This window comes from Macaca mulatta, chromosome 15 (genome assembly GCF_049350105.2).
Source record: "Macaca mulatta isolate MMU2019108-1 chromosome 15, T2T-MMU8v2.0, whole genome shotgun sequence".
Lineage (NCBI taxonomy): Eukaryota > Metazoa > Chordata > Mammalia > Primates > Cercopithecidae > Macaca > Macaca mulatta.
In genome coordinates this window covers 103,149,807-103,166,300 of record NC_133420.1, presented here as the reverse complement: position 1 = coordinate 103,166,300, position 16,494 = coordinate 103,149,807, and the positions used below count along the sequence as shown (strand labels likewise).

Sequence of the window (16,494 nt, the reverse complement as noted above, 5' to 3'; positions counted from 1 at the left end):
CAATGATTATTGCCAAGGAAGAAGGCTTTAATCGGGTGCTGCAGCTGAGAAGATGGGAGATCAGTCTCAAATCTATCTCCCTGATGGACTAAAATTAGGGGTTTATATAGCAGGGAAGAAAGATGGGAGAAAACAGGAACTCCAGAAGGGTAAGGAAGCAATCATGATGAATGAGAGGCCTGGCATTTCATTGTCTGGATGCAATATCTGGTCAGTTTCAGTTCTTTGATACTTTTGAGAGGCCTAGGGGTCATTTCCTGAACAAGGAACTCAAATAAAACAAATGTAAGTTTCAGGCTTTAAGACCAAAAGTGTCAATTTCTATGTTTATCAAAAAAAAAAAAGAAAACCCAACAACAACAACAAAACCTGTCTGTGGAACTATTGGGTCAGTTTCAAAATTATCTTTGCCTTTCAAGAATTTACTTTCTGGTAGAGAAAATTAAATTTACATGCCTATGAAAAATCGAGAACAATGCACAATGATATGTTTCTAAGCACCAAATTGGCATTATGGACTGATCTGTGAAAACTCTGAGAAAAATGAAATTGGTGAGGACAGAATAATCAAGGTGTTTCTGGAGGAAGCGATGAGTCTGGTATATATAGGCGAGAAAACAGAGTAAGGGGATTAAGAGTGTGAACAATAAGATGGAGAAGTCAAAATACATGAACAAATATAAATTGATACATAAGTTTATATTGGCACAATTACATTTTTAAGTTTTTTTTACCAATAAATAGTATTTTACATATTTATAGGGTACATGTGATATTTGTTACATGCATAGAATGTGTAATGATCAAGTCAGGGTATCTGATCCCTCATCTTGAGTATTTATTATTTCTGTGTCGGGAACATTTCAAGTTCTCTCTTCTAGCTACTTTGAAATGTATAATACATTGTTGATAACTTCTATCTAGCTGTGCTTGTACCCATTGACTAACCTTTCTTCATTCCCCCACCCTCACCCACACATCCTTCCCAGTCTCTGGTATCTATCATTCTACTGTCTACCTCCATGAGGTCAACTTTTTCAACTCCTGCATACGAGTGAGGACACTGGCGTAATTGTTAAATCATTTCCTTTCCAAATCTTGTTCTCTTATTGTTTTCTCACTTACTCTACCTGCTCAGTGATTTGGCACTTTTGAAACATCCAATCCTGTCTAGATCACAGGGATAGTTTTCCTTCTAATCTCCACTGAAATAAATCTAGTATAAATCTTATTTTTCTCCTTCCCACTTGTCAGGACAGTGAAAAAAAAAATGATTATACAAACCTCCATTCATACATACAAAGGTTGTATATGAGTCATCTATATATTGTTTTTCTCAACTAGATTAAATCTTCATTGTACAGTCATTCACCCGGAAGAGGGGAACAGAAGGAAGGGTAAGATTTTCTCTCTTCCCTTGGGGAAGGGGTAAATCTTAAAATGCTTCACTAGGAACAAGCTGCATTTTTTTTTCTTTTTTTTTTTGAGACAGAGTCTCGCTTTGTCACCCAGGCTGGAGTGCAATGGCACGATCTCAGCTCACTGCAACCTCCACCTCCTGGGTTCAAGCAGTTTCTCCCACTCAGCCTCCCGAGTAGCTGGGATTACAGGCACCCGCCATCATGCCCGGCTAATTTTTGTATTTTTAGTAGAGACGGGGTTTCACCATGTTGGCCAGGCTGGTCTTAAACTCCTGACCTCAGATGATCTGCCCGCCTCGGCCTCCCAAAGTGCTGGGATTGCAGACATGAGGCACCGCGCCCAACCCAAACTGCATTTTAAAATTTATTTTTATTTTCTTTTTAGCCATTCCCTACACATACCTCACATACCAATCACATTTTTACACACAGAAAACGTCTGCTTCTATTGTCTTATCTGGCTTTGCTTGTTTTCATTTCAAACCTCACATGTATAGGAAAATAATGCCTTACTTGCTTGATGCTAATAAAACGAAGTGTTTCACTACTGGTATCCTGTACTTCCAAACAAAAGTACTGACTACCTACCGAGATGTCCAGTGATGCTGAAATGCTAGATTATATTTCTGAGATAAAATAGTAAAATGATTATTAAGAAGGCTGCAACTAACTCTAAGCTCTGACACTAATTAAGTATTTGTAAATGGACAACAGCAGCATGCTTTCTTAACTTTTGAAACATCCTTGGAAAGAAGTTATTCACCATACAATACAGGAAGGCTGGGAGAAATCATACAAATACAGGAATATGAGCACAAGTGAACTGTATTTTTAGTAGAGACGGGGTTTCACCATGTTGGCCAGGTTGGTCTTGAACTCCTGGCCTCAGATGATCCGCCTGCCTCAGCCTCCCAAAGTGCTGGAATTACAGGCATGAGGCACCACCCAGTAGATTGAATGTGCACACTTAAGTCACCTGAAATTTAAAGATTCACAGAAACCTAAGCAAAGTATTTGAAGAACAGAGGACAGCCAGAGCATTTTTGTTTTGTTTTGTTTTGTTTTGAGACAGAGTCTCGCTCTATTGCCCTGGCTGGAGTGCAGTGGTGTGATCTCAGTTCATTGCGAGCTCCACCATCTGGGTTCATGCCATTCTCCTGCCTCAGCCTCCCAAGTAGCTGGGACTACAGGTGCCTGCCACCATGCCTGGTTAATTTTTTTTCTTTTTTGTATTTTTAGTAGAGACAATGTTTCACTGTGTTAAGCCAGGATGGTCTTGATCTCCTGACCTCGTGATCGGCCCGCCTCAGCCTCCCAAAGTGCTAGGATTACAGGCGAGAGCCACTGCGCCCGGCCCACCCAGAGCATTTTTTCTTCAGAATGCGACAAGTGCAAATGTTTGTATAAAAGTCCTCTGATAACTTAAGCAGTGGGGGGAATAAAATGTATGTAACTTATTTGTATTTTATTACTGTTGGAAGCAATTTATTATTTTTCTCATATGATAAAACATTACACATTTAATCTCAAAAGAGTTGTGATTACTTGTCCTTGTCTTCCACTCTGCATGTGTTTGTCTTCCACTCATTCCAAAACCCAATCCAAGCTGATTGCCACCCTCTGTCTGTGCTAAAATAAGCTTCCTAGGGTCAACAGTTACCTCAGGTTTCTAAATCCATTGGATAAGTTTCCACTGTTGTTCTTATGTCTCAGTAACATGACAGCTGCCCTACTTCCTCCATTCTGAAATGTTCCCCTCTCTTGCAAGCTTCTAAGACAATACCCTCCTGTGTCTTCCTCTGACATTTGGGTTGTCCTCATCCTACTCATTCTCTTTTACTCTAAACTCAACAACAGGAATTAGTCTAGTTCCTGTTGTCTTCTCAACCTTCACTCCATATTTTCTATCACCCATTCAGATATCTCCTCTGAGCTCCAGACAAGCAAGTCAACGTCTGCTTCAAATCTCCATGTAGATGTCACAAAAGCATCTCAACTCACCATGGCCAAAGCAGACCTCTGGATCCACCCTCCCTGGCTGGACCTCTTCTTCTCTTCCCTATGTGAAAGTTAATCAACAAATGTGTCATTCTTGTCATACCCAACTAAAACAGAGAGGTCAGGGGTAAAAGCACTCAGGGAACAAAACATTGCTCCAAGAATGTAATTCTGTGCAAGCCTGGCTGCTGAAATTGCCTCCTGCACCTGAAACTGCCTCCTGCACCTGACACAGTTTTATCTAACAGCTGCTGAAACAATCTCCTGTGACTTTAAGATAGTTGGCTAGGGGTGGTGGCTCACACCTGTAATCCCAGCACTTCCGGAGGCCCAGGTGGGCGGATCACAAGGTTAGGAGATTGAGACCATCCTGGCTAACACAGTGAAACCCCATCTCTACTAAAAATACAAAAACTTAGCCAGGTGTGGTGGCGGGCACCTGTACTCCCAGCTACTGGGGAGGCTGAGGAGGAGAATGGCATGAACCCGGGAGGTGGAGCTTGCAGTGAGCCGAGATTGAGCCACTGTACTCCAGCCTGGGCAACAGAGTGAGACTCTGTCTCAAAAAAAAAAAAAAAAAAAAAAAGAATTGTACCTGTTACTGTCACTTACCAATCAAAACTTGTCAGCTCCCTCAAACCTTATTAGTGCCAATGAACTTTCTCAAAGAGCAATATGCAACGTTTCTTTTTATAAAACTTCTAACTTTCTCTTTGTTCATGGAACATACTGAAGGCCAGTCGGTCTGTGTGCATGCCCCCCAAATTGCAATTCTTTCTTCCCAAATGAAATGTTTTCATGTCAGAGATTTGTCTCTGTATTTTATTTGACTTCAATAACTCAGTGACAGCCACATCCATCCAGTTGTATAAGCCTAAAACCCAGGAAAGCTCTTCCCTCTCCCTCCCTACCCATTCGTCATCAAATCCCATTGATTTGCCCCCTTCTCCTCTCACAGGTCTCCCTGTTTCTCTCCATCCCTAGCACCATCTTTTGGTGGTCCACTGCAGTCATTTTCTAACTCATCTCTTCCAGCAGCTAGTCTTGCTCTGCTCCATTCTGCTCCTTACTCTGAAATTATTTTTAACATATTTTTTAAATGTAAATCTGACCCATCTTCCTCTAACACCCTTCATAGGCTTTCCATTGCTCTTGGGCTAATGGGAATGACTATTATTTCTCTCTGCCCTCATCTAGTTCCACCACCTCCTCTTCCTCCATTCTTTGCCACATGGTTCCTGGTTCCTCCTCCCCTCTGGGTCCTCCCTCTCTGTGCCTAGTTAATTCCCATTTAACCTACAGACTCAGCTCCAACATGACTTCTTTGGGGTTACGTTCTTGAAGCATCTCCTCAAAATAAGCCAAGTCCTTTGATTTACATCTCCAGAGCACTCTGCATGTTTTCCTTTTAGAAATTGTATACTGATCCATACTAATTCGATTATTGACTCCGAGTGCAAATAAGGCAGGAGCCGCATCTCTTTTGCTTACCATTTTATGCCTAAGACCTTGAGATCCTTGCTCTCCCTCAGCTATTGTCAGCTCTCATGAGCTCCAAGCATAGGAGCGTCACAGACCATTGAGTCCGCGCTCTGCAGGAAGGTGAGGAAGCACAAGTGTCCCCACTCATCTAGGAACCCAGAATGGCTTCTGTGTTTTGCATTTCCCAAAAGGGTTAAAGGGTACATGAGACTACTCTACACAGGCTGAAAGGAAACAATTTATCAGTTAAATAGCTCAGGAGAAAAACTCTGCAGGAGAAAAACTCTGCCTCAGTGTGTGGAAGTCACCAACGATGTTACTTCTTGTGTTGCACCTTCAAGCACACTGGCTACAACCATCTGAGAATGTTGATTAACTATTTCTTGTCTACTCTGTGCAGAGCATATACCCATTCTATTCATTGTTTCATTTAAAAGCATGTATTGAATGTTGATTTTGCACAAAAGCACTGTGTCAAGTACTGTGATGGGCAGGCGATGGATAATAAGAGCTATTGCTTATGGAGGGTCTACCATGTTCCAGGACTATAAATTTTAAGTGGCACTTACAGGCAACATTTCAAGTAAATTACCATCTTATGAAAAAGCAGATAATTAATAAACCATAATAAAACCATAATACAAAACCAAAAGAAGCAAGCAGGCCTTTGTAATCTACATTATTGCAGGTCCTTAACATAGTCAGAGTTAAAGGCCTTTGACAACTTTATGAGGTTTCAGAGTTCTAATTAAAATGTACTCTTCTAGGGTTCTTAATTACTCACCAGGACATAAAACTAATTACAGCTCCCAGTAGCCAAATACATTGGCATTAGATTAGAAAAAAACAGAGTTCTTATTCAAACAACTGGTTATTTGGATGATAACCTGGTTATCCTGTGGTGAAAAAAATCCAAGCACCGGTTATTGAAGAAATATTCATCAGAGTGCCTACCATGTGTTAAGGGCTGTAAACACAAAGGTGATACAGTCGTGAACCTGCCTTCAAGGTCAGGTTTGGGGAGACTCATGAGCTCAAGTAAGAGGTGTAAAGAGACACTGAGTAGAAAGTGGGACACAGGCCAGGGGCAGTGACTCACACCTATAATCCCAGTACTTTGGGAGGCTGAGGCGGGCAGATCACCTGAGGTCAGGAGTTTGAGACCGGCCTGGCCAACATGGTGAAATCCTATCTCTACTTAAAACACAAACAAAAAAGAAAGAAAGAAATTAGTTTGGTGTGGTGGCACACACCTGTAGTCCCAGTTACTTGAGAGGCAGAGGGTGGAGAATTGCTTGAACTCAGGAAGCGGAGATTGCAGTGAGCCAAGATCGCACCACTGTACTCTGCCTGTGGAAGGAAGGCAGGAAGCTATGTCAGCAATGATCTCATTGAGGAGGTAACACCTAAATTGAGTCTTGAAAGGTGTATCCATCCAGCAGATGGAAGGTGCAAAAGGAGCATGGACAAAGACACAAAGGAATGTAACAACATGGAAGGTTGGGCAAACAGTCAGCAAGGCTAAGCCTGGGTTTATCACAGGGTTAGGCAATGGGAAGCCATACAAAGATTTTTTTTAACCAGCTGGTTTTTTAAACATGTGCATGAAATATTTATAGCAGCACTGCTGACAAATAGCTAAAGGGCAGAAACAACTCAAATGTCCATAAATTGATGAAAGGATAAACAAAATGTGGTATATCTATACAATGGAATACTACTCAGCCATAAAAAGGAATGAATTGTGACACATGCCACAACATGGATGAGCTTTGAAAACATTATGCTAAGTCTAAAAAGTCAGACACAAAAGGTCATGTATTATATGTGTCCATCTATCTGAAACATCCAAAACAGGCAAGTGGATAGAGAAAGCAGATTAGTGATTGTTGCAGAGGAGAAGAGAGGAAATAAGGAGTAACTGCTTAATGGGCCACGAGTTTCCCTTTGGGGTGATGAATATATTCTTTTTTTTTTTTTTTTTTTTTTTTTTTTTTTTTTTTGAGACAGAGTCTCACTGTGTCGCCCAGGCTGGAGTGCAGTGGCACAATCTCTGCTCACTGCAAGCTCCGCCTCCTGGGTTCACACCATTCTCCTGCCTCAGCCTCCTGAGTAGCTGGGACTACAGGCACCCGCCACCACATCCGGCTAATTTTTTGTATTTTTAGTAGAGACAGGGCTTCACCGTGTTGGCCAGGATGGTCTCCATCTCCTGACCTCATGATCTGCCCGCCTTGGCCTCCCAAAGTGCTGGGATTACAGGCATGAGCTACTGTGCCCGGCCCAATTTTTCTTTAAATTCATGAATCAATGGGCTACAAATAAACTGATATTGACACAGTTGGGTTTTAAGGTGGGGTTTGCTGAGAAAGGTTTGTTCTATCAGACTAATTTTTTTTTTCTTGTTTTCTTTTTTGGAGACGGAGTCTCGTTCCGTCACCCAGGCTGGAGTGCAGTGGCACAATCTCGGCTCACTGCAACCTCCACCTCCTGGGTTCAAGCAGTTCTCCCCTGTCAGCCTCCCAAGCAGCTGGGATTACAGGCACCCGCCATCATGCCAGGCTAATTTTTGTATTTTTAGTAGAGAAAGGGTTTCACCATGTTGGCCAGGCTGGTCTTGAACTCCTGAGCTCGTGATCTGCCTGCCTCGTTTTTGTATTACACATCACATTCAGCACACTTTACTGACTACCTACTATGTGCTAAAACAACATGACAATGTTGAAGGGGCCTTAAGGACAATAGAGTTTTGGCCTTCTCCATGACAGAAGACAGCAGGGACTCCTGGAGAGCACAGACCTTGGACATCAGACAGGCATGGCTCTGAGTCTTGCCTTTGCCACTTATTTGCTGTGACTGCAGCCAAATAACTCTCTGAGCCTCCATTTCCTCATTTGTAAGTAGAGATGATGATGATGATGATGATGATGGTGATGGTGTCCTTACCTTGTCTCAAGGTTGTTGATTTGTAAGGGATTTGGCAGAGTGTCTGAAATACAGTATGACTTAGTGTTACCTTTTCTCCAGTTCACCTCTCTTTTTCCAAAAACTTTAAATCATTTCAGTGAGTGAGAACATTCTGTAAAACTAAGTTTAATCCAAGGCAAATTGGAATAATTACTTCAGAAAAAGAAAAATAATAACATACTATCTCACTTGCCTCACAACTCTATCAAGGTGCTATTAATCCACATTTTCTTTTTTGAGACAGAGTTTCGCTCTTGCTGCCCAGGCTGGAGTGCAGTGGCACGATGTTGGCTTACTGCAAGCTCCGCCTCCCGGGTTCACGCCTTACTCCTGCCTCAGCCTCCCGAGTAGCTGGGACTACAGGTGCCTGCCACCACACTCAGCTAATTTTTTGTATTTTTAGTAGAGATGGGGTTTCACTGTGTTAGCCAGGATGGTCTTGATCTCCTGACCTCATGATGTGCTCACCTCGGCCTCCCAAAGTGCTGGGATTACAGGCTTGAGCCACTGCGCCCAGCCTTAATCCACATTTTTAAATGAGGATGTTGAGGCTTAGCTATGTCAGAAAATTTGTCCAAGTAAGTAGCAGAGTTTTGATTTGAGTTCACATAATCGGACTCTAGAAATCATGTTCTTAACTACCTGTAAAATACTGATTCGAAATTTATGAAAAATTTTATGGAAGAACAGAGGAAGGGGCAATTTATTTCAACTTGGGAATGGTGGTCAAAAAACCTTTGTGAAAAAGAGAAGATCAGAGCTGGGCCTTAAAGGGAGAGCAAGATTTCATTTTGAGAGAAGTAAAATGGAAATAGGGATATAAAAAGGAGGACTATTCCAGGCAGAGAAATTGGTGCCAACAATGTGGAGGCATAAAAAAGGACATGATGTGCTGGAAAACAGGGAGAAATTTGCATGGATAGACATCCCTTGGCTCATGGATACAGCATGGTGTAAACCAGTCTCGGTAATCCTATTCCCACTTGCCAGACAGAGAAATGACGTAACAGAAAGAATTAGAGAACAGGCTGGGACCAAATAATGTAATGTCTAGAACATCTTCCAGGACATTTGAACCTTAGAGGCAATAGATGGCTACAGAAGAGGGAGATACATGATACTACCCATGGTCCAAGAAAACAATTGTCAGTAATGTGGGGGAAATATTAGAATGAGAGAAAACAGTTAAGTGTCTCCTGTCATATTTTAGCTCAGAGACAGTAAAGGGCTAGATGGGGGCAATGGAAGTGAATATGCACACAGATATCCCAGAGGAAAATTGGCTGGGCTTGACTATTGATATGGGTGCCCGGAAAGGCCAATAAGGAGAAGAAGGAGAAGGTAGCTATTACTGTAAAGTGTAAAATATTGTTCATTGAAAAGCAGTGTAGTAATGAAGGTGCATTGGGCTGCAATGAACAGTAACCAACTAACAGAGATTTGGACAATAAAGACATTTCATATCTCACAAAAGAAGTCTGGGCTGGGTACGGTGGCTCACGCCTGTAATCCCTACACTTTGGGAGGCCAAGGCAGGTGGATCTCCTGAGGTCAGGAGTTCAAGACCAGCCTGCCCAACATGGTGAAACCCCATCTCTACTAAAAATACAAAAAATTAGCCGGGCATGGTGGTGGGTGCCTGTAATCCCAGCTACTCAGGAGGCTGAGGCAGGAGACTCGCTTGAACCCAGGAGGCGGATGTTGCAGTGAGCTAAGATCACGCCACTGCACTCCCCAGCAGAGGCAACAAGAGCGAAAGTCTATCTAAAAAAAAAAAAAAAAAGTCTGCTGGTAGACAGTTCCAGGGGTAGTTCAACCGCTCAGTGATGTTAGAGAATGGGCTGCTGTCTCTAAAATCCCCTTATAACGTTTTCTTCACAGTCTCACATGGTGGCAGCAGCAGTTCCAAGTATCTTCTCTTCATATGAGAGTATCCAAAAAAGGCAGGGCTTCTCTTCCCTCACATCCTAGAAGCTTCTGAGCAAACTTCCTGTATGTCAGAATGTTACCATTAGCCACCCTCAGCTACTAGGAAGCTGGAAGAATAAGTATCTGGTAAATGGAGATAGGATTACCATGACTGGCTTACACCATGATGGATCCACAGGCTGAGTCTATTATGAGCTGATCAAATTCAGGTGTTAATAACGAAAAAGAGGTCATGACTGCTGAGTGGGTAGCTCTAACGGTGTTTGCCATGAGCATTTTGAACAAACAATCAGCCTTCTAGAAAATGGGAATTTGCAAGATGATCTTGTGATAATTGGGAGTGAAAGTACCTTTCTGATGAAAGCCAAGCTCCTATTCAGCAGCCTCAGAAGGGAGGGCTTAGCCCAATTTCCTTTCTCAGGACCAACAGCATATTTTGAGTTGCTGAGCTTGGCAGGAAGGTGGAGGAAAGGATGATACACAATAACTAGGATTTGTGATTCAGCCTGAGAGAACTTCTGTAAAGTAGTCTCAGGTGAGAAAGAACTCTTTCTCCTCCCAGCAGTCTTCAGAACTGAAGATCATTGGCTCACTCTTTTCACTAGGGCTATATAATCCTCCTTTGCATGTTCCAATCCTAACAGGTCCAATTCCACTACCACTTCCTTCAGGAAGCTTTTCCTATCACTGGTCAACCTGTGCCCCACTGTACTATTTACACATTTACAGACATTTTGCAACCACTCTTGATGCACTTGCCTTCCAACCTTACATATGGAAGCTATCATCAAATCCAGTCAACTTGATCTAAATAGCTACTGATTCTGTCCACCTCTCTCCATCTTCATTGCTGACAGTAACTGCTGAAGTCTAATGGACATGTACTACATGCCAGGCATTATTCTATGTATTTTACACTTATTAATCCATTTTATCCTTTCAACAACCCTATCAGGTAGACCATAATAATTACTTTATGCATAAAGAAATTTGGAGATACAAATGATAAGGAACTTGATCAAATTCACATAGGTAGTAAGTGATAGTGGTACTGTTAGGAGTTCATATCTCAATTGATAACTACACCGCCTCTCTCATCTAAACCACATCCCATTTTACCTAAATACTGCAACAGGCTCCTATCTGACCTCTTTGTCTGCACTCAACTTCTTTTCAACGCATTTATCCTGAAGTTAGAATGACCTTTATAAACCACAAAATATAATCATGACACAATTCCACCATCCCCGATGCCCTCCATAACGTAGCCCTGCCTACCTGTCCTGCCTTACCCTGTGTTAGCCTTCTCCTCAACCTTTGGACTCTAACTACCTTGACTGTTTCATTCCTTCTTACTCCAGGGCCTTTGCACAGGCAGTTCTCCCAACCTAGAAGGCTCTTCTTTACTTCAAATCCTGTCCACCTTACCTACTGATATGGTTTGGATGTGCCTCCATCCAAATCTCATCTTGAATTATAATTCCCACGTGTTGTGGGATGAACCCAGTGGGAGATAACTTGAATCATGGCGCAGTTTCCCCCATACTGTTCTCGTGGTAGTGAATAAGTCTCACAAAATCTGATGGGTTTATCAGGAGTTTCCGCTTTTTCATCTTGCTCATTTTCTCTTGCCACCATGTAAGAAGTGCCTTTCACCTCCCACCGTGATTCTGAGGCTCCCCAGTCATGTGGAACTGTAAGTCCAATTAAACCTCTTTTTCTTCCCAGTCTCGAGTATGTTTTTGTCAGCAGCATGAAAATTGACTAATATACCTACTTAACTTCTCATTGTTCACATCACAATTTCAATGTCACTTCTCACTAGGGAAAGCTTCCCTAACAAGTTCAAGTTCTGATAGGTCGTGGAAGATTCTGTTAATTTATTACTAGATCATCAACCTCAAGAGGGCAGGGCAGTATTTGCATACTTTGCTCATTAATTTATCTCCAGCAATAAGCCCAGTGTTTGGCTCAGGAATGAGTCCACTTTTATTACAGCTACAAGTCTTAGCTCCCTTGCCAAAGTGCAGATTTGTTGAGGTCTGGGACTGTGCCCTAGAGAAGCAAGCAGCTATAATAAAGAGAACATGGCCTTTGGCCCATACTAATTCAAAATCCAGCTACACCACCACCATATCTGAATGCATGACCTCAAGTCTCAACTTCCTCATCTGTTAGTGGGAATAATGGCATTGTCAAGTCTAACAGAGATACTAAAGATAGCATGCTAGTGAATCTAGCACTAAATGCTTCTTGATCTTTCTTCCCGGGTGCATCTTTGGGTCCCAGAGGGTCAATGACACAAGCAGTGAGAAGAAAAAGCTAAGGTTCTGCGACCACCCCATACAGTTCATCACAGGCCATGGCTTCCTTCTCTACCACTTAGCATGTCAACCTGTGAAAACATGCAAAAATGTCACAGTGAGCAAGTGGTTAAGGATTTGCTAGGAGGCAAAGGGAATAGAATGAACATGGTACATGTTAAGTATCCACTAAGTGCCAGGCATTTTCATACGTTATCTCATGTAATACATAGCAAAAGGAAATCTGACCCTACAAATGAGGAGATGGAGGCTCAGTCAGGTTAGGTCTCACCTATGGTCTCAGCACTGGTAAGTGGTAGAGACTCTGACCTGAACCCAAGTCTCTATTTCTCCACTGGACTTGCTCCTGCCACCCCAGGGCACAACCCCAAAATTAATCTCTTCCTCACTTGTTTCTGGGTAAGTGTGCATTAAAAGGCCCGAGGCATCTTTATGCATCTTTACTGTCAACCCGACCCTGATGTGTGTGGGAAGAATCAGGCAACTTAGTAATATTTGAGCATGCAATATCTCAAGATTAAATATTTGCAAATGAATTAAACATGTTAGAGTCTATATTCTTAAAAGCTACATGCTACTTGAGCAGAAAGTCTAACTCTGTATTTTGCTTTATATCAAAAAGTTGGCTAGATAATTTCTTTTAATTAACCTGCTTTCGAATGAGCTTTAATTTAATGTATTAAGAGCAGTCAGTCATTAGCATTCTCTGGGCCTAAATGAAGTTATACAAAATAAGGAATAAAGTCTAAAAGGGAGACCAGAAGGACAGAGTAAGCTGTGTGCCCTCTTGCTGAGATGCTACCCCAGATCTGAGCTTGCAATGGAGAAATAAGCTCCTGATACTTCACACAACTTGTTCCATCACAGGAACTACGTGCTACAGTTATTCAAAATGTAATCCACCCGCTACCTGCATCTGAATCTCCTGGGATGCTTGTTGGAATGCCACTTTCTGGGGCTTACTCCAGGTCTATAGATTCAGAGTGTCTGAGGATGATGCCCAGAAATCAGCATATTATCAAGCACCCTTAGATATTTCTGATTCATTGCAAGGTTTGAGCTCCTAAAAATTTAGCAGTAAAAACTTACAGACCATTGGCCGGTGCAGTGGCTCATGCCTGCAATCCCAGCACTTTGGGAGGCTGAGGTGGGTGGATCACGAGGTCAGGAGATCAAGACCATCCTAATACGGTGAAACCCTGTCTCTAATAAAAATACAAAAAATTAGCCGGGCGTGGTGGCAGGCGCCTGTAGCCTCAGCTACTCGGGAGGCTGAGGCAGGATAATGGCATGAACCCAGGAGATGGAGCTTGCAGTGAGCCCAGATCACGCCACTGCACTCCAGCCTGGGCAACAGAGTGAGACTCCGTCTCAAAAAAAAAAAAAAATTACAGATCATAATAATTCAACATATTTCTTTATTCCAAAGGGATATTTTCTTTTTTGAACCTTGAAATGTTTAAATAAATAACATATTTATCCCAGCAACTCTAAAAACAAGACATTCTCCATTTCGAAATGGGGGATGTCAAGTTTTGAAACATGTATGGCATGCCCTCTCTAAACTCTAAAAACAAGACATTCTCCATTTCGAAATGGGGGATGTCAAGTTTTGAAACATGTATGGCATGCCTCTCTTTAAACACAGCCAGGCATCAACTGCCTTGCACTTAGAAGGAGAGGAGAGCAACAGTTAGCAATCCACTGGTTCAGGAGCTCTATATCATACATTCCAGCCAGTGACTAACTCACCTTTGTATTCAATTCCTAAGTAACTTTGTCTCGTGGCGGAAGGGCATGTTTTCTAAATTTATAACTTCAGTATGATATTTAGTTAGGAATAGACTCCCTGACTCAACTGCTAATTGCATGTTCAGGAAACTTTTTTTTTTTTTTTTTTTTTGAGACGGAGTCTTGTTCTGTCACCCAGGCTGGAGGGCAGTGGCACCATCTCGGCTCACTGCAAGCTCCACCTCCCGGGTTCACACCATTCTCCTGCCTCAGCCTCCCGAGTAGCTGGGACTACAGGCACCCGCCACTACGCCCGGCTAATTTTTTACATTTTTTCATAGAGACGTGGTTTCACTGTGTTAGCCAGGATGGTCTCCATCTCCTGACCTCGTGATCCACCCTCCTCGGCCTCCCAAAGTGCTGGGATTACAGGCATGAGCCACCGCGCCCGGCCAGGAAACTCTTTTATTCTTCTTCTGTACAAGCAACACAAAAGGTATTTTTTAAATAAATTACTTCTTTTTCTTATTCCTCTCCATTGGTAAAGCCAGTCGCCTGCTACCCTACCAATTAAAATTCTGGATGTGGGAAATTAACTTTTAAAAAAGAAACCTAAGAGTTGAACAGCTTCTTGTGATTAAACTAACACCTCTAATCTTACACCAGTTTAGCAATATCGTTCTTTTGCTTCCTGGGACTTGCCCCAAACCTGAGTTCCCTGAAACTTGAGGACCAAGTCCCCAAGCATGGGTTCATCAGTCTCAGGGTTTACCAGAATCTCCCCATTTGGGAGAGCTCTGAGTTTTATCACCTTGGAAACACAACACCAGGCTCCCTGAACAGGCATAAAAAGAGTATTTTTTAAAGCATCACGAGAAAACAGTGTTTAGTTACCCCCAAATGTAAGAGTCACGATTCAAAACTGTCACCGACTCAGTGGCATCTTAGTCAAGAATAGTATCTTCAACTTGACAAATCACAAGTATGTGTACTTTTGCTAACCAAACTGGTAGTTGGAAAACAGCTCAAAAAAATCCCATCTCCATATTTATTTTATCATTTTTTCTTCTAAAAATGGAATGGCTTCACTTATCAAACTTGCCAGGCCATGGCTGATATAGTCACTATATGTGTGTATGGAACAGTAAATATTAGACATCAAGTTACCTGTGTCCTTTGTAGAAATCCTGATTTTGGAAAAGGAAGTGTAAAAGATACATTCAAAGAAGACATTTTGAACGTTAAAATGGAACTGCTTGCTTTGATGCAAATGGCTATAGAGTGTGTGTGTGTGTGTACGCGTGTGTGTATAAGACAGAGAAAGACAGAAAGGAAAAGAGATGGATGAATTATTTATTTCGGACTATCCCGTCTAGTATTACAAGTTGTGGAGCCTGCATCGTTAGTATATTATCTCTGTTGAATGATAGGGTGAATGAAATCAGTTCTATTTGTTCTATGTTCTGGACACGCTAAACAACATCGATCAAATGACCCCTCCTCTTATTTCTTTCACAATAAATTCAACCACATTTATGGAGAGCCTCCTGTGCCAGGCACAGTGCTAGGTGTTGAAAACAAATATGATTGAAGCAAGATTGAAGATTATTGTCGGTATTTTAGGATTGGAACGGGGGGCGGGGGGGCGGGGTGTGACATCCTTGCTCCCGGCTCTCCCGCAGCCCGGACTGCTGTCGAGCCAGTTGTGGCGTTAGCACGCCACTGCTCCCGGCTTCTGGGAACTCCCCAGCCAGCCCACGAGCCTAGCGCCAGGGTTCTGTCTGCGTGGCCCAAGAGCCAAAGACTCAAGTTAAACTCCGGAGCCGCGGCACTCCCTGCGCACCGAGCGAACCCCGGGCTACGCGGAGCACCGCGCCGGGTTCCTTGCACCTGTCCTCCCGCCCGTCGGAGTGCACTCGAACCCGCGCCTGCTTACTTTGCCGCTGTCGCTCACGCCGAGGAGGTGATCCCGCAGCACCTCCATGGGGCAGGTCCAGGTGGAGTGGACGAACGTCCCTCGGAAGATGTGAGCCAGGGGCGGCATCTGGGCGGCACACATGTCAGCGGCGGAGCGCAGCGCGGGTCTGCGGAGCGAGGAGGGCGCACGCGAAGGAGACGCAGCGGGGCTCTCTGCAGCTGCGGGCGGCTGCCTGGCGGACACCGGCTCTGGCCTTGTCCTGCCCCCGCTTCCCCGGGCGGTTGCCGGTACCCTGCAGGCCGCGCCCAGGGGCTGGCTCCCTACCTCCTCAATGCCAATAGGATTTTTCTCCCGCGAGTTGGCTCCGCGCTCCCGTGGGGTGTGGTCTTTCTCCCCACCCTTGCGTTAGTTTTGGATGTGTTAACTCTTTGAGTTATCAAGATCAACCACAGCTGAGGCTCACAAGATCAGCTTCCTCCACCTTTTATGAGTTGTGTCAGCCTGGCTCCTCTGACCCTTCAACTCTTAGGATCACTTACTTCTTCAACCTGTAGCACTCAGCTCCTGAACTTGCATTAGTTCAGGGACAGGTGAAAGGTCAGCTGGGGCTGTCTACCTTATGACCAGTTTCATTTTCAGTTTCTGTGGACTGCAGAATTCGTATTGGTCCTCACCTGGAAGGTTCTGGAAGCATGTCTTACAAAACGTCTCTGGTGAACTGGGT

General features: G+C 43.3%; 1 protein-coding gene across 4 annotated transcripts in view; it reads right to left on the bottom strand.

Moving 5' to 3' along the window:
- GDA (guanine deaminase) overlaps positions 1-16,031 on the bottom strand; it is a 111,971-nt gene extending 95,940 nt beyond the window's left edge. For all 4 annotated transcript variants that reach the window (XM_015117899.3, XM_015117900.3, XM_077966213.1 and 1 more), the window contains exon 1: positions 15,789-16,031. In XM_015117899.3, the coding sequence (XP_014973385.1) occupies positions 15,789-15,911 (123 nt within the window). In that variant the 5' untranslated portion in view covers positions 15,912-16,031. The remainder of the gene's footprint in view (positions 1-15,788) is intronic.
- Positions 16,032-16,494: the final 463 nt, after the last annotated feature.